The sequence below is a fragment of the Gymnoscopelus microlampas genome, assembly GCF_963454915.1.
Source record: "Gymnoscopelus microlampas genome assembly, chromosome: 4".
Classification (NCBI taxonomy): Eukaryota; Metazoa; Chordata; class Actinopteri; order Myctophiformes; family Myctophidae; genus Gymnoscopelus; species Gymnoscopelus microlampas.
Genome location: NC_139941.1, coordinates 44,562,592 through 44,581,208, shown reverse-complemented (window position 1 = coordinate 44,581,208; position 18,617 = coordinate 44,562,592). Strand labels below are relative to the sequence as shown.

Genomic DNA, 18,617 nt, shown 5'->3' with positions numbered 1-18,617 from the left:
ATTTACAACTATCTCAAATCACATAATTGCCAATGTTATAGGACATCTGCAATTAGGTATGGTCGGGTAATAATATCCGTGGCTTTGGGTTAAGCTCTTCATTTTTTTAATTTATGGAGATGTACGGAGACATAGACATAGATACACAAATGTCAGAATAGATAAAAGAAAAAGACTGTCTTAATCCAAGGCTAGTTACGCTACTAAATGCACATTTTGATTGCCTTCTCCTCCTGTGACTGAGCTGCCGAAATGAATCACTGTGAAGCTCGGCTTGTGTTGTTGACAGAAGCTGCGGAGTTGCAGTGTTGCATCGTCATTTGTTACATCAGCATTCATGACCTATCATATATTTTGACTCGAGAGACATTTCAGCGTTGTGGGACGTTCCCTTTTGTTTTCATCAAGACTGCAGAAAAACAATCCACCGCCCTGCAGAGTTGGATGGATTGCATTTTGGACAATTAAATCATCAAACTTTCTTTTACAGAAAAATGGAGTGGGTATATGGAGTATGGAGAAATCAATATCAAACAAGCGTAGACTGTGTAATGCACCATTACGACTATAGGTGTAAATATGTGGCTGACCTCAACCTTGTCCACAAAGTATGGAGAAATCAATATCGAACAAGCCCAGACAGTGCACTGCACCATTATGACCATAGGTGGAAATACGTGGATGACCTCAACCTCGTCCACAAAGCTCCCGACGTATCATCTCTCCACCCCAACCCTTACTCAGCTTGACACATGGGTCCAGGATAGACACATGACTCTTAATCTACTGAAGTGCAAAACACTGACTGTAGGCTTTATGAGACTGTACTCATCATCACTCATGATGGCAGGTCAACAACCATCCATCTGTGACTCAAGTCAAGGGGCCAGCGACCACAATCCAGAGTGACCTCTGCTGAGTGACTTCTGCTGGGATCAGCAGGTGACCAGTGACCACTATGATATATACTGTAGCAAAGGCCAGCTCGAAGCTGTTCTTCCTTTGTCATCTGAAAAGAGCTGAAATTCCGCCGGGTGATTTGCCAAGAATCTGTGTTGGATATGTTTGTTCTACGCTCAAATATACTGCCCCGTGTAGCACAGTTCTATCACGCAACTCCTGACAAATTATGATTGGCAAATCTTCTGATGGCTACTCGAACGCACTCCTCCGCCTCTCTCTGACGCAGCTTATAGTATGTAGAGAAACGCTGTGTAGAGACTCTGTGCTTGGGTTACTGGACTTGACTTTCATGTTCTAGCTCCCTGCATCCCAAAGCCAAATCCCGCTTAAACAAAGAAGAAACCATCATAGACTGCACGTTCCCAGACACAGACAAATCCATACATGAGCCCTTTCCATGTACCTTTCCCACCTCCTTTTAAACACCTTTTCTTTTATCAAGTTGTGAACTATTCCAGTATTTTGTTAAATGCCATGTGTGAGTACAAATAAACATAATAAATAAAGGTATCCATTAACCCCTCGAAAATTTGGCAGAAATAGCCGATCTACAAGCTCACAACTCGTTGGAACACGATGCGTTATGAGCTTGTAGATCAGCTATTTATGGCGAAGAGGAGTGGGGGCCTAGCATAGACCCCTAGGGGGACTCTGGTCAGTAAGTATACAGAGTTTAAGTAATCCCAGAAGCTCTCGCATAAAAACGGGAGGGGCGAAGGTTTAAGTGGTTAAAAAGTAGACTGTAGACTAGTAGACTGTAAGCAATTCAGACAGCCAGGTAATAACCTTTACCGTACCCATATAAATATTTATATTACCCTCTCCTGATAGACTTTAAAACTGAGGCAGAGTTCGGGTGTGGTCTTACATACCGTTATGGTTACATTTTTATCACTGACTTGACTTGTGATAAAAGTCCTTTGCAAGCCCAAACTGATCACCTTCTTTCTTTTGTTTTTCCTCCAGGTGTGTGCCTGAACTGCATGGACAACACCCAGGGAGCCAACTGTGAGGAATGCAAGCCCAAGCACTACCGCAGCCCGAGCGCTGTGCTGACGGATGCATGCGCCCCCTGCCCCTGCTACAACACCACTTCCACCGGCAGCTGTCACACTGGTAAGAATCTGAATCTGATTAGTCAACCCAGCAATCAAACGATTAAAACAAAATCAAGATTAATACATAATACATGAACATAGAGCACTACAACGGGACATTGTACAACAACAAAAATGTGTTGTGCATGACATGATGCCACAGGAACCATCACGTATTAAGGTGCAAGAGTGCAGTTGCACTTCGTTTACATGTATTATTTACATCTATTCTAGGCTTGTTGATTATTCAGAGCAGCATGTAGTGTATTATTGGCCTCTTGCTCAAGGACACCTTGACAGTTTTTCATTTCCATCCTTGCTGCTGATGGATACACAATTGACTTTTGTGAGGGATTGAACCAGTAATGTCTTGGTTATGGAATGCTATGCCACCCTGAAGCCTGAACCTGAAAAGTGCCCTTATCATGCCAATCTTGTCAATCTGGTTTTCGAACCCCAAAAAAATGCACTGCATGCAAACACAGCACAGGCATTTAATTGGATAATCATTCAACTGCTGATTAGTGATTCTAATGATTAAAACCAGTAGAAGTGTGCAGAGAGACGGGCTGACTTACAGCGCCAGTGGCATGTTCCGGTTGATTAGAGGATGCTTTCAGTTTATAAGCCCTGGCTGCTTGTCTGAATGCTAGACCGATAACTACAGTACCCTGGGCAAGAACTGCTGCTTAAAGTATCTAAGTTGAAGTACAGGAAGTACCGACCAAGTTAGTTACATCGATGCTGTGCAGATCTGTTTACATTCCCCGGTCATGAAAAACGCATTGTGATTGGGCGAAAAAGACAGCTTCCGGTACTGGAAGACATACACTACACATACTGTACATACTGTGCATACTGTAAATACATACACTTTCAGCTGTAGTTCTTTACCAGGCTGACTTTTCTCCTCGTGAGATGAGAAAAGTCTAGGAACGAGGTTAACTACAGGGCAACCCTTCAGATTACAGTTGCAGGTGGGAGAGTTAACGCACACACTGAAATACAAACAAGCAGGCTAACACAATCTTTTTTATGAAACCAAAAGACGTGGCTTCACGTTCTTATCTCTCACTGAAATTGTGTCCTAACTCTTTTTAAAAAAATGTTACGTTCCATTGCTTTTTTTTCTATTTGCTATTGGCCATGCATGATAATTGTGTTACTCTCAGTCTCAAAATACAATCAATAGTCGTGGAATTTTATTTGGTGTTTCACAGATGTGCTGCTGACAACACAAATCATGCAGTAATATGTGATTCAGGGAACTCTCAATCCATGCAAGGGGGACAGTGCAAAACACACTGCAGACGGTAGACTATACATAAGCCCCTACATATATATACACAAAGAGGTCTAGAACTATGTTCAGTATGAACCCTGAAGTCCTAGACATGGACTCCTATGTCAACCTCATTCCTGATTTATACTTGGTTGTGTCGGACGCACACCGAAAGTATCTGATCTACGCGTCGTGAGCTTGTAGATCAACTATTTTTGGTTTGTGACTTACATCGCCGTGCAACTAAGTATAAATCAAGCTTCACCTCTCCCTCCCGCCCCCTCCCCTCGATGGAGCCCATTGGCGGTGGGCCGCCTGGCAACAGCCCTGTGTAGAGAAACTGTCAGGTTGTGTTTGCCCCAGCCAGAGGCCACTGGATGGGAATGGAGAGGAAGGGCTGTGCAACGTCACCACGCATGTGGTACACTCGCACACACACGCACACGCACACGCACGCGCACAGCCACAGCTGGGACACATCACAGCCAGTCATGCAGCAGAGGTGGAACTAGAGGCATGGCGTCTGTCGTCCATTCAGCGACCGTATGATGGGTTACGTTGCACATGAAAAATCAAAGATTAGAAATATGCACAGAATCATCACAGCCTATAAGAGCTGCTCTTATATAACAGAGTGTGAGTGCACTGTGTCTGTTGGTGGTGGTGGTGGTGGTGGGGGGGTTCAGCTGCAGGCAGAGGTTGCCGTAGCAACAGTGAATAATGAGAAAATGCCACAATGCAGTATCACGGTGCCTGGGATACTTGTCTGGCACTGATGGGCCTGATAGGCCAAGACCACCGTCTGCAAATGAATGGCCTCTCGTAGTGATAGAGAGAGAGAGAAGTGACAGCGAACGTTGTTGTTGCTGCATCCGTCTATGAGGAATGTGGGTCACACATATCAAATGATCCGTGCAAAGTCGAATCTTTTCTCAATGGTATAGGATGGCTGGGCTCATTCATCCGAAAGGCTGCTAAAACATTGACTGTTATCTTTAGAGTATGCATAATGTGTGGGCACTTGTCTGTGTGTTTGTGGCCGTGTGTGTGTGTGTGTGTGTGTGTGTGTGTGTGTGTGTGTGTGTAGAAGTAATGATGCTTATGTGGAAACAACATGTGTGTGTGTGTGGTATGTTCATTTTTGCAGTTTGAGGCATGTGTCAGACAGACTTCACTAACTAGGCCACCGGCGTGGGGTCCTGTGTACACGACTACACATGTTGTGAAACGGCTGCAGAGGGCGATGTGTAAACAACCGGGTCAACTCCTGCACACAGAACCTTGAACCCCTATATCGTGTTTCCTCATGGTGATATAACACATCGGCACTGGCTGCCATTAGACTCTCAGCAGGGGTTAAATCCAGCTAATCATGAACAGTCTGAGGCGCACCAGAGAGCGGCGCCATGTGTCACATGATCATTCCGGATTGAGGTCTAGATGTAGGGCATTCGTTCAGGAAAGTGGCACGAAGGCACAAGGCAGGCTGTCGGTGTCTGAACTCATCTGAAATCATCACGTGCGTTTGTCTGGTGAGCGCTGGAATCCGTACATTTGTGGGAAATGCACAAGTCGCACTTTTTTTCCTACCATGCTGCATTATCTAGTGGAGCAGTGGTTCTCAACCTTTTGTCCTTGGAGCCCCCTTCTTGAATCTGAAAAAAAGCTGAGATCCCTGGCCCACAGACGCACAATTGTTTTACTGTGTTCACAATGTTATCACTGTACTATGATGTTGCATGTGGGAGTTGGCTGGGATGTTAAAGTCTTAACCACTTAAAAGCCCTATTTTATTTTTCATCGTATGGACATTTTTTAAATAGCCAGTCTACCAGCTCCCATTGCGACGCGTTGTGAGCTTGTAGATTTCCTATTTTCACTGTTTTTAGAAAAAGACATAGAACATTTTCTCCGGTGTGAAACTGGTTAAAAGGCTTATTTAGAAATGGTCAGGAAAATGTATTTAAAAAAAGGGAAAAAACGATTGAATATTTCAAAACACACTAGGCTTCATTCCCCCCTGTGATCTTTCACGTCTACCACGTTGCGAAAACCTAGTGGAGGGTGTCGACAATATGGGTTACCCACATCCAAATTAGATGTGCTATGATTTCATAGCCAGATATATTTAATGACTGTTTTTCGCCTACAAAGACTTGGCTGTACCCAGTAGCAAACAGTATTTATCTTTTGTGTAATGTTATTGGTTTTAGACGTTGCTTGATAACTACACACGTACGTATGTATACATATATAGAAATGGCAAGACATTGAGGATGAGGTATGAATTTACACAAATCCATGTATTCAGTAGCTTAGTTAGGAGACCAGTAGTGCTGAAATGACCAGCCAATTATTTATTTTGTACTAACCCTAACCCTACCTTGATACCCCCCAAGGTATCTCTGAATACAAATACACCTCAAGCAAGGAAAGCTTAGAAGGGTGCTTATTTTCTACCTATTCATTTTTTCTATGGGCCATAAATATTTAAGCCCAGCTAGACTTGTGTAAGTAGGCTAACTGCATATTAGACACACAGCATCACAGGCTAGAGTAGACCATGTCATACATTCTACATAATGACATATCACCAGCAGCTCACGTTTCCTTTTTTTCCCTTTTACACAAATACTGTCATATTTGGTTTACCCTGCTTACATGTCAGGAAGATATGAAAAAAATGTATACTTCCCACGCCTAATTCAGAGCTCTCACTGAGGCGCACGCACACAGCACACTTTCTCTCTCAAAAGCAAATATACAATTATCTCTCTCCCAACAATCTGATTACTTTAATTCTCTGGAAATTGCCTTCTTGTGTGTCAGTCTTTTGTATGAGACTTTGCTCACTCTATACAAAAATCTCATTATGAATTTGACAGTGTTTCTACCAACTTTACCCAGCTCCTCTCCATTGGTGTATTGCCCATTGATTTTCTTTTGGGTGGTTGTTTTTTACAGTTATATTCTGTGTGTATAATATGTAGATATGATCATTTTTTATTATGGGTGAAAACTATTCTAAGCATGTCTTAGATCAAACCAAAAAATGTTATTGTTTCCTTCCAAAGCAGGTATTTAACATGTTATGTGGGTGAAAAGCAGTTGCAACTGTCAGTTAGAATGTCTATAATGGAATTCATGGAAGTGCATAGGAAGATAAACAAAATTATGTTCAAAAGAACACTGACCATTATGCTCCTTGTGATGCTGCGTTCACCTCATTGGCGACAAAGAAACAGGCTACAGGTAATTTGCAATGGAAGCCAGCGACATAAAGCTACAAACTGACGCCCGATACTTGTCGCTGTATGACAGGCGTGACGCACCACAAAAAAAGTTGAGCTGGTTTCAACCTTTTTTCAGTGCTCCAATGACGCAGTGAAGTGTCAATCAATCATATATTATATTTTTTGTCTCACCATTTCCACTCCCCTTCTATCTCCGTACAAGTTCTGCTCTGTTCTGTAAAAGGAAGAAAACCCTCATTCTAGCCAGTTCTCTGTGCTATTTAACCCTACCATTTTCATTTACGTAGTGTGGCTTGAGCAATGCTTCAACAGTGACAATGTAGCTGTTTTGTAGCCTTTTTTTCCGCTGTTTGTGTGAACTCTGCATAAGTCACGCGCCTCCAGTTTCCTGTCTCTACACTCTCCTGCTCCTACACAAATACTGCATTAAATTGGCAAAAAATAAATGCATCTTTTAACCCCATGAATCCTAGCGCCCCTATTCTGGGGGGAACATTGAACGAAAATAACAGATCTTCAAGCCCACAACGTGTTGTGTTGTGACATGTTTTGAGCTTGTAGATCAGCTATTTTGGGGAAGAGATTTGGTATAGATGGAAAAAGGAAGTATAGAGCCCTGGAGGACCCATGTCAACTAAAGTGTTTTTAAGTGGTTAAGAAAAGGTTCATGACCTCCCAGAACTACTTCTGTACATCTTAATTATTTTTGCTCTAAGAATACACTTACAGGGAGTTAAGACCGAATCAGAAGTCTGTTATTATTATACTCTGTGCCCTTGCTTTGAATAAATAGTGCCCACAGGGGGCATGGTGCAGTGCAGTGTGTTGTGGTATTAGAATTAGACCCTATTGGTCATGACACCGAGCAGTGTGGCATCACATTACCATGACCGGAGGCTTCAGTAGAAAGCTGACCCTAGAGAGAGGACACTGATGTGATGATAATGAAGAATAATGATCCTCCATAATATAATAAGGGATTGGCCATTGGGATCAATTCTAGTAGGACCTTAGAATCTATTTCTGCATTTTAAGCTCTGCTGTGGGTGTGGGAGAGTGTTTTGAAAGCAGATAGGCCAGAGATGAGTATACATACATCATCTAAATTGCAGTATGTAACATATCGCTGTCGGGTGCATGTCCATAACCGTTAACTTTTCAGGAAATGGAAAAAAAGAACCAATGGCATCCAGTGTAGTTATTGTTTAGTCACAAGGTCTTTTTAGTACTTTAATTGGTTAAATATTTATAGAACCCACAGACGGACTTAACCATTTTCAACGTGGCGTCCCTAGTTTGGCCATGTCATTGTAGGTGAAATGTATCAAAAATAGATAAAATGTCTCACAATGCATTGTGATCTTGTAGATCAGCTGTTTGTGACTTTTGCACAACACTGTCAGGGAATTCATTATGAAAAAACATTCAAATTTGGATAAACAAGGTTTCTGCCCGACAGTGACAATATGCCATTTAGTTGATGCCTTTAGATAGCTGTCTTCACTTTTTTTTCCCCCTCCAGTGTATGTAGGCCTATATGCAATTCAAATGGCACATTTGCAATCTCAATGCTGCCTCCTCACAATCAATTTAATATATACAGTATATGAATAATATATATGCACTGCAGCCAACGCTCACTAGAAGATATTGCCGTCTGAATGAAAGGAAGTGGGTGTTTTACACCAGAAATCACATTTTTTCCCTATTTATTTTTACATAAAAAAAAATGTTTTTATTAACTGCTGTTGCAGCCCTAGAATGGAACCCCTAACCCTGACATTGACTGCGCTGTTAAATTATCCCCATAGTTGTATTCTGTTTCTGCCTACAATTTGCATCTCTCTCCCCAGCCAGTAGACTGTGCTCTTGAGCCATCTAGTGGCGAAGCTAGTGATGACTCAGTAAATATGACTACTGTAATATGCTTCTAGCACCCAGACAAGCAAACAGAAAAAGTTTTAATATTTCAACCTAGAGTGCTTTAGCCAAAGGTTTCACATAGCAACAGCAGCTGCTGCAACCAGGCCTTACAGCATACACGTTTAGAGCCGCAGGTGCCAGGCCTGTCGAACTGCTAATGGTGAATTCTCCAAAACCACTCATGGTGTCTTTGGCCTCGAAATGAATCCCATTGTTTTTTTCTCGTGTGTCTTTTTCTATACAGACTCTGACGGCTCCCCAGTATGCGACCAGTGCCTTCCCCAGTATAGCGGTTTGAGGTGTGACGAGTGCAGCGCTGGGTTCTACAAATTGGCTGGCAAGTGCGTGCCCTGTGAGTGCAATGGGAATGCAGACCCCAAGGGCCCTGCCCAGATCTGCCAACCGGACACAGGGCACTGCCTCCGCTGTGGAAACAACACCACAGGGCTTCAGTGCCAGCTGTGTGCCCCTGGCTTCACCGGGGATGCACGTGCCCACAACTGCAGCCGTGCAGGTAATGGTTTGACCGTGGCTGTCTTTTTCAATAATGAGAGGTTTTGATGACAAAATGGTCTGAAGAGTGTATGAATGTGTGGGGAATTATATACTGTACATACAAACAGTATCTTAACAATTTGGCCTGACTTTGTGACTTTCTTTACCACTCAGCATCACGGATCCTCCCCACACCAGCAGGTGTGACCACAACAGAGCCCCCTAAGTCCAGTACATCCTCCCCGACCCGTCCACCTGCCACAAGCACACCATCCACTACAGCCAGCACCACCTCAGCCTCCCCTCAGACCACCAACACCAGCACTGTGCCAAGGGCAGCCTCCACCACCGCTCAGACCCTTCTGACCAGCCTGGGCAGCCCCACGGACAACACCACAGCTGCACGGACCGAGGTGTCCTGGACCCAGTTCAACATCATCATCCTGGCCGTGATTATCCTGGTAGTGCTACTCCTACTGGGCTTTGTGGGCGGCGTCTACACGTACAGGGAGTACCAGAACCGCAAGCTCAACGCTCCCTTCTGGACCATCGAGCTCAAGGAGGACAACATCAGCTTCAGCAGCTACCACGACAGTATCCCCAACGCTGATGTGTCAGGCCTGCTGGAGGATGAGGCCAACGAGGTGGCGCCCAACGGCCAGCTGGCCCTCACCACGCAGGGCAATTGCTACAAAGCCTAGCGGTGTCCCTGGCACCCCACTTGCCCCCCCCACCCCGTGCCAGGGACCCAGGGCCCCCTTGATATGGGAGGTCACCACAAAGCTGCTGGATTGTACCAAAACAAAAAAGAAAACCCACAACGCTCCATTGCGCATAACAACTGCTTTAACTCCACCCAGCTCGTCTGTGGCGCTTCAGAACACTTTGCATTAAAGAACCAGGAGAGCAAGCAGGTGGGATCAAAGATTAGGGATGGCGAATAGAAGAAGAGAAGTATCTCTCTATTCAGTATGTGAGAACAACAAAAATAAATGGCTCTTCAAGTTTTTTGCTATAAAAAAAAGAAGATATTCTCAATGAAATAGATCAGCAAAAATGGACCCAAAGAGAATAGTTTCTTGTTTCTGTTGTGTCCTGTAGAGGGCACTATTCCAGTAATTGACAAAGCTAATAGGCAGGGATTAGATACCTGTTTGCAGGTACATTGATTCCTGTACAGTTCTGTGGACACAAAAGGACTTGCGTGTGATCCTAACATTTCAACATGTTTTCAGTGGGACTAATGAACGGTTTAAGTTATAACCTTGATCACATGAACAGTGGTCTTTAATGGAGACAATGATTGTTATTTAATTAATTTTTATTCAGTTATTTATTGTTTCACGTTTTTATTCTTGGGAGAAATGCTGCACATGTGTTGTGTTTTCCATGGTGTTTTACCTTTTACGTGCTATTGAATGGTAATTTAATCGGGCAATATGTTTTCATGTACAGTATGTGTGTCTTTGTGAGAGTAATAGGGGGGTAAATTAAGGCTGCTGGCGAAGGCAATTCATGACCTCATTCTTTTATTTTATCGCTTTTTATGATTTTGATTATAAGTTGCCAGGCTTTCTTATCTTGAGTATTAAAGAGGAGTGTTTGTACCTTTTAGCACAACTGCAGGGCAGTGACTTGTGCTAATTACAAACCACCGATACATTTTGATCCAGTCTTCAAATCTAATCTACCATTTACCTCAACGGTAGTTGTTGGAACAATTTTAATAAACAAGTAGTCTATCTCCAGCCATAATTATCCATGTATAGATTGGTTTATATGACCCTAAGCTGATTCTACACAATAAAATCCTGTGTTAATTTAACTCAGTCAAATTAACACTGATTATTTGACTGTGTATGTATAAATATTACTTTAGTTAGTACAAAAAGTGAAACCAACCTATACACGGTAACCTTGTGTAGTAGCCTTGTAATCGGTGTTGTCACACACAGACATTTTGAAGAAGGCAAAAACAGCAATTTTGTGTAAAAGTGATCCACTTTATAACTTAACAATTTATCCTGGGCATTGGTGAAATCTTTTGAAATCTGCTGTTTGTGAACTACCATTGACACTTTGACAGCCTCTATTTGTTTTTGCTATGTGGTAGATGGGGGTAGACGATGGAATTCACTCCTCAGGTACTGGCTCTTTCCCCAACGTGATCACTGTAAATATGATATTGTACAGATGAATGTGAATAGTAGCGTTATTATTATTGTACAGGTAGAAGACGGTGTACACACTGACACTCACAGACTTTGGACCTTTCACCCCGAAGGGGCTTAATTGTGGTGGTGATCACTCCACAGCATTTCTTCGTCTTTTTTTTCCCCCACTAGCAATGACATTTTCCCATGTATTCAGCTGCTGGAAACATGCCACAGACACCCAATTGTTGCGCTCAAGACAAGAGAATAAAATGGTGTAAATATTAATCCTCAACTCCTCCACTCTCAACACACATTATCAAATAAAAGTGGGTTTAACTGTTAAACTAACTTGTTTCTATTGCTCTTATTTCAACAATGCCCACATTGTAGTAGCCTATAGGGCATCGCAGTTGCGGCCACTTCCGGGTTCCACTGCAAAATACTTAATGCATTTTTCCCATTGACGTTTCCAAAAATATTTATATCAATTAATTTAAGCCTAGAATCAAGACATCCAGGATCCTGGTGAATCATGACCATAAAACCTTTTTTTCTGTGATTTGTTTTAATTTTATATTTAATGATATGATATACTATATTTAATAAATACCCTTTGTTTTGCCTTTTTCAAAAACATTTTTTCACAGAATCAAACGTTTTATGGTCATGATTCACCAGGATCCTGGATAGCTTGATTCTAGGCTTAAATTAATTGATATAAATATTTTTGGAAAAGTCAATGGGAAAAATGCATTGAGTATTTTGCAGTGGCACCAGGAAGTGGGCGGGAACTGCGATGCCCTATTGGTATTTGTTTGTCATGGTCCCATGGAGACATACGGTGAGACGGATACAAACAACCACATCCGATGTGCAAGATACAGTGGTGTAAAGTAACCAAGTACAGTATTAGTTCAGTATTTACAGTTTTCAATACTTTTGTAATGATCAAAATCTACAAAGTAGAACCTAGTAACTGAAGTTTTCATATAATTGCAGTGGTGCAAAAGTACAATATTTTCCTATGAGATGTAGTAAAACACACTAACTACTTCAGCATTGATTAGGCCTATATATATATTTCGGTCATTTGAAAATGTGAGATCTACAAGCTGTAGATCTGCTATTTTCAAAGCATGTTTATACATTTGGAAACTTGTGAAATGGGACATTCTGCACAACGAGTACTTTTACTTTCAGTACTTAGGTATATTTTAGTGTGAATACTTTTGTACTTTTTACTCGAGTACATTTTAAATACAGGACTTGTACTTGTAATAGAGTATTTCTACATTGTGGTATTGGTACTTTTACTTAAGTACAAAATTCCACCACTACAATCACTTCACATCCGATGTGCAAGATAAAGAACCTGTTAAAGCAGGTGTGTGTGTGTGTGTGTGTGTGTGTGTGTGTGTGTGTGTGTGTGTGTGTGTGTGTGTGTGTGTGTGTGTGTGTGTGTGTGTGTGTGTGTGTGTGTGTGTGTGTGTGTGTGTGTGTGTTGGTTTATGGTGCCAAGGCTATGCTTGTGAATGAATGATTTCCCGTGTGCGCCCCTCCCTTCCGCTCTCTGTGAGGTGGTGATGCCATCGTGTATGTATGTGCGTGCGTGCATGTTGTGCGCGCGCGCGTGTGTGTGTGTGTGTGTGTGTGTGTCATAAATGTCACTAAGTAAACAGTGTTTTTTTCTTATAGCATACACCTTCTGGTGACCCTTTCAGGTAAAACAAATATTATAAACGTTACTTTTACTATCGGTTTGCAAAACACCTGTTTGTTGGTACAGTTCCCAAAGTAAATCAAAAGAGGCGTGTGTGCGTGCGCGCGCGCGCGGTTTGATAGAAGGGTGTGTGAGAAACTGGATACATTGTGACGCTCCTGAAGAGGAAGTTCATTCATTGTCTTGCTGAAGGGGCTTGATTTAAATATGTGGGCGAATCAACACAACAACACGTGTATAAAAGAAGTCTGGAAGGCTACTTCACTTTCACTGACCGGATCACCATAAGCTCTCACCATAATGGATCACATTCCCATGATGGATCAGGATCGCATGGAAGAAGGTTGCTGCTGCAGACCAGGGTCTGCTTGCCAGTCTCACCAGCAGCGTAATAACAACGCAGATCACTTCATGCAGCAGACGCGCCTGATGCAGCTGACTCGCTTCATTGTGGCCGGGTTCATGTTCGTGGTCACGGTTCTGCTGGCTCTGCTGGTCCTGTTTATCTTTATGAACCGGCATGGCGGCTTGTTTGGCTGTCAGGAGGTAAGTCATCAACATTCAGAGAATAACTTCACGTTATTGTGTAGTAGCCCTAGAATAGCTGTGATATTACCTAGTGGTGTAAAACAAAAAAAGTACTCACATATTTTGCTTTAAGTAAAAGTATCGATACTGCAATGTAGAAATACTAAGTCAAGAATTCAAAATGTACTTGAGTAAAAGTACAAAAGTATTGGTATCATTAAAGTACCAAAAGTAGAAAGTACTCATTGTGCAGAATGTCCCATTTCACAAGTTTTCAAATGTATAAAAATCTTTAGAAAATAGCCGATCTACAAGCTCACAATTGTGAGCTTGTAGATCGGCTATTTTCAAATGGCCGAAATGTATGTATGTATGTATATATATATATATATATATATATATATATATATATATATATATATATATATATATATATATATATATATATATATATATATATATATAGGGCTGAAGTGGTTAATGTATGTTTTGTAATAATAATCAAAATCTACAAAGTAACTAGTAACTAAAGTTTTCAAATAAGTGTTGTGGAAATACTCAAGTAAAGTACAACAAATACCTCAAAATTGTACTTAAGTACAGTACTTAAGTAAATGTACTTAGTTACTTCCCACCACTGATATTACCTATACATAGGCTAGGCTACTGCACATTCATAGCAATAGCATATACACAGACAGATATAGTTCTTACCTTAATTATCGAATGTTTAAGCATGTTCTTATCATGTATACTTTACCGTAACATTTTCCAAATATTTTTTTTTCATCCTTTGGGAAAAATAGTCAATTTAACACCCAGGTTCCCACTCTTCCTTGGTGCCCACTTGTCCTGTTACCCCATGCCTCCCGTGGAAGGAGTCATATCGCGGCATTCCTGCGTGTCTGTCTACTCGACCAATAATAAACAATAATTGCTGCTGTGACTTATCCATTTGAAAGTTGAAAAAAAAAGGCAATTTTACATTGAGGTGCCCAGATGTCACTAGTGCCCTCCTATCATGTACGCCAGGAGTCTCCCCGTTTCTCCAGCTCTTTAATAAACACAAAATATATTTTCAGGTGGGTTGCTAAATTTCAGCCAATCAGGAGAGAGTACCCATTTATCAGCTTTATTTATTTTTTGTGTTCCAGCTCCAATTTTGTCTGCTCATTTCTGTGTTATCACTTCCAATTTCACTTGTATAATCTGTATCCTGTCTGAGTTCTCTATCCTGATTGGATAAAATTCGCATCCTGACCTGAAAATGTATTTACTGTTTAATAAAGAGCTGCAGAGATATGGAGACTCCTGTAGCACTATAGCAATGAGTAGGACTACTATCAGAGCTTGACACTTATTTTAACCAAAGAAAATCACTTAGCCTACCTTTAAAATATCTAATATATGCAGTCAATGGTCGCATTGGCTGCTGCAGCACTGAACGTAATGAAAGCTTCCTTCAATGAGAACTTATGGGACACACAAATTGACAGGTGTGATTAAACACATTGCCGTCTTAAAACGTCTTTGGCAATACACCACTTGCCTGCCAAAGACGTTTAAAAAAAAGAAATCTAAAAATCTTCTCTAATTTTTTTTTTTTTTTAGTTTTTAAATTCTTTCGTTATTCACAACTAATTAGGAGATAAAAATGTCCAAAGATTTGCTGCTCCATTCACTTCAATGTAAAAAAAGAAACGGACAAAATTCACATTGTTTTTTGGTTTGAAACACAGTGAAACATGGTATTTTCAAACATCAGACAACACATGTCAACGAGGTCACAATAACCTCGTTGACATTTGTGAAACCACACCTGAATGACCTCAGTGATTAGCAACCATCAGGGGATCAATCATACTGGAGAAAAATATTCTGTGACTACGGTACTTGAAAAGGTAAAAAAAAACGTTAAGAACCCTGGCAGAGTAGTACAGACTGTTCTAGCAGCCTGATATCGGGTTGGTTCTAGAGAAACTCTGGCAGTCAAAAGCCTTCGTGTCGCTTCACCAACCATAACGCCCCTGTCAATGTGTGTTTGTCCTGATGAGGGGACTCCCTTTAGCGCTGCTGTGGAGATATTAACTTTCAAATGGATGTGAAACTATGACAAGAGCTGACTCCAAGTCACAACCATTAATTATTGGGCGAGTAGGCCTATACTAGATCTGGACTGGTCCAGAGTGTTAAGGCCAGTCCACACGACCACACCAATGCAACTAGTCAAAACTTGCAACTAGTTGCAATTAATTGCAAACGGTCTGGACTGACCAGTTGCAGACCAGTGCCATTTGGAAATAATGGTTGCAAGGAGTTGCAAGTAGTTGCAGTTGCAAATCATTTGTGTGGACTGGCCTTTTGCAACTCCTTGCAACAAAACCGTTTTAGAGATCGTTGCAGTGGTCTGGACTGACCAATTGCCCGACCGGTGCCATTTGGGGATAATGGTTTTAAGTAGTTGCATTGGTGTTGACTGGTCACTCAATGTATGAAATGTATATAATATCACAGCCATTCTAGGCCTATGTTTACGTATAGCTTCAATGTTATTTTTTCATAATTATTATTGTCATACATTGTCAAAAATGTCACTAAGTAAACAGTGTTTGTTTTCTTATAGCATACACCTTCTGCTGACCGTGTACCAGGTAAATAATTATTATAAACATTACTTAGACTGTCGCTTTGCAAAACACCTGCTGGTACAGTTCCCAAAGGAAATCAAAACTTGGGTTTTATTACATGTAATCATTAGTTTGCTTTTTTGTCATACAGTAAGATATTCCATCCCATCATGTTTATTATCTCTCCTGTAGCCACCAGTGCTCAACAGCAGAAACAAGTTCAACAGCCAAAACAGCAAAATCCAAGCGCACATTTACCAGGTACTGGGAAATCCCTGTTTTAATTGCCATTGATCTTTAATTAATCAACAAATCAGTGTAATTTCATTGTTTAATGTTTACTTGTTTCATTGTTAACTACTTTATCGTTTTAAGACTAGGAAGAGGATGGCACTCTCGCCAGCATTAGAGGTCCAATGCCCTGTATCAGTGGATGTGAAAAGCAGATTAGATTAGTGGATTAGTGGTTCTCGACCTGTGAGGCGTTGTGAGCTTGTAGATCTGCTATTTTCACAATATTTATCTGTGGAACCGAGTCAAACTAAATGTAATGCCTCAACTCCTACAATTCCAAGTGCTTAACGGGGTGAAAAGGTTGAGAACCATTGCCTTAATGTATGCTGATCATTTAACTAACACTGCCAGTAGGTTAGATAGAGGGTTATAGAATAGAACTTTGGGTTAGGGTTTGACTTTTTTCTCATCTGGACTGGAATACAAAAAAAAGTTTGTGTTATCTTGTTTTGTTATGGTATGAAAACAGAGACCACTACAACTTTCTTATTGCTTATATTCTTCTAGTATCAAGACCTACCAAGGAGCAGCCCCACCTTGCGTGGGAAGACAGAGACGGTGACCATGTCCACCTCCGCGGGGACTTCAACTACAGCGACGGCTATCTGATCGTGCCCAGAAACGGCCTCTACAGAGTGTACCTACAGATCACCTATGCATACTTGGGCGACATCCCCCACATCTGTGATCCTGCTGATGATGATGATTTGATGCTGTATCACGTTGTGTATCGTGTTCCAGTCAGCTACCCCAAAGATTTGAAACTTCTATCGGCAGTTCACACAGTGAAATGTGATGTGACAAACTGGCAGAAGTCCATGTACTCAGCAGCTTTATTCGATCTTAAAGCAAAAGACAAACTGTGGGTGAATTCAAGCCACCCCAAGCTGATAGTGGATAAGACAGACCAGGTGTTTTTCGGTGTGGATTTCCAGTATGACTGACCCCCCTCCGCCAGACAACAGAACAAACTGCTTCTATTGCTACTTATTGACTACTGGAGAATCCAAAAGTAAAACTGTCCTGTTTTCACAATAATGTTTATATTATGTAATGTTTATATAACACCCGTTTCTTCTAGTGCTGGGCGATATGACTCCAATGCCAAGATTTTATATTTTCCGTCCATGTCTTTTCACCTTGTGGTTTACCGCTCCACCATCTGAGCCACTACCACCCCAAATAGTTTCCTTCCTCAGGCCATTGTGGTATAATAGGTTCTAGTAGTGGGTTCTCGTTTGGCCTACTCTCATGACTCTTCCAACTTGTGGTTTCCTGAGAGGATTACGGGACAACCCATGATCACTCGTCATGATTCACACTACAGCACTTCCTTAGCCTGATCATCAGACTGAATCTGCGTGGAGCTTCAGTCTGAATTGAAATTGGCTCCAATGTCGGGGATTACAAGGGGGATTAGAAATTCCCTAAACCAATCCTAAGGGATCCCCACACCCACCTCCGCCTCTCATTGGACAACGCATTTTGTACCGGAGAATTCTTAGGTTCACATTTACAACTCCAGACCAAGACGCAGTCCACTCAGAGAGTGGGCGGGGTCTATGGTATGGAACCAGGCTAGCACTTCCTTGGAGCCCACACTACAGCACTTCCTTGGAGCCCCCCCCCCCCCCTCCCATCTGACATAAGCTGAGATCCACCGCCATCTCTCTCTCTCTCTCTCTCTCTCTCTGAACAGCGAAAATAGCTGATCCACAAGCTTGTTATATTTCTTTCGAAAATGTGACTTTTTGACAATATAATGACACAAAAATTCAAGTTATGATTTTATACATGTAGCTACAAAAATTTCGACTACCTCCAAAAACAGACACGGTCTCACGCTCCCCCTGTGATCTTTGGTGATCAATGTTTTGTGTTTTCATCTTTGTGTTACATCACATGCTTTGATGATGACTGTCAGTACTGTAATTTTATTCTACAGTATGCATTCACAGATTTTTGATAGCGCCATCTGAAATCTTTTGTATATAAGCGTTTTCTCTCAACAGGTTTATACTGTACAGTAATTGTTTAATATGAATGAATAAAGATTTTTTTTATCAAACATGGAATAGCACTAGCAGTAGTTATTTTTCATTACGTAATGAATGAATATAAATTAAAGAAGCTTTTTTTAACATTAGACCACTAGCATATTTCAAGCAATTCTCAAGGACCACCCCCCCCCCCCCCCCCCCCCACAACGATATTGTAGATTGATTTGCTATATTTGGTGTGTGATACTGCGTGCAAGTAAGTATATCAAGCCCTTAAC

General features: G+C 41.5%; 2 protein-coding genes across 2 annotated transcripts in view; both read left to right on the top strand.

The window, feature by feature from the left end:
- LOC311043558 (multiple epidermal growth factor-like domains protein 9) overlaps nt 1-11,498 on the top strand; it is a 28,521-nt gene extending 17,023 nt beyond the window's left edge. Inside the window, exons 4-6 of the mRNA XM_084054855.1 lie at nt 1,930-2,079; nt 8,764-9,033; nt 9,189-11,498. Of these exons, the coding sequence (XP_083910981.1) occupies nt 1,930-2,079; nt 8,764-9,033; nt 9,189-9,715 (947 nt within the window). The 3' untranslated portion in view covers nt 9,716-11,498. The remainder of the gene's footprint in view (nt 1-1,929; nt 2,080-8,763; nt 9,034-9,188) is intronic.
- A 1,623-nt stretch (nt 11,499-13,121) lies between these two features.
- LOC311043731 (tumor necrosis factor ligand superfamily member 15) lies at nt 13,122-18,331 on the top strand. Its single transcript, XM_084055086.1, has 4 exons — nt 13,122-13,436; nt 16,042-16,069; nt 16,238-16,306; nt 16,847-18,331. The coding sequence occupies exons 1-4, from the start codon at nt 13,191-13,193 to the stop codon at nt 17,281-17,283; spliced, it is 780 nt and encodes a 259-aa protein (XP_083911212.1). The 5' UTR covers nt 13,122-13,190; the 3' UTR covers nt 17,284-18,331.
- The last annotated feature ends 286 nt before the right edge of the window (nt 18,332-18,617 follow it).

What these genes read in the sequence shown, in the direction of transcription:
- LOC311043731 (XM_084055086.1), top strand. Translation starts at nt 13,191, where the DNA reads ATGGATCACATTCCCATGATGGATCAGGATCGCATGGAAGAAGGTTGC. An exon ending in TTCTGCTGACCGTGTACCAG is followed by an intron (nt 16,070 to 16,237) that starts GTAAATAATTAT and finishes TCTCTCCTGTAG; the next exon opens with CCACCAGTGCTCAACAGCAG. An exon ending in TCCAAGCGCACATTTACCAG is followed by an intron (nt 16,307 to 16,846) that starts GTACTGGGAAAT and finishes ATATTCTTCTAG; the next exon opens with TATCAAGACCTACCAAGGAG.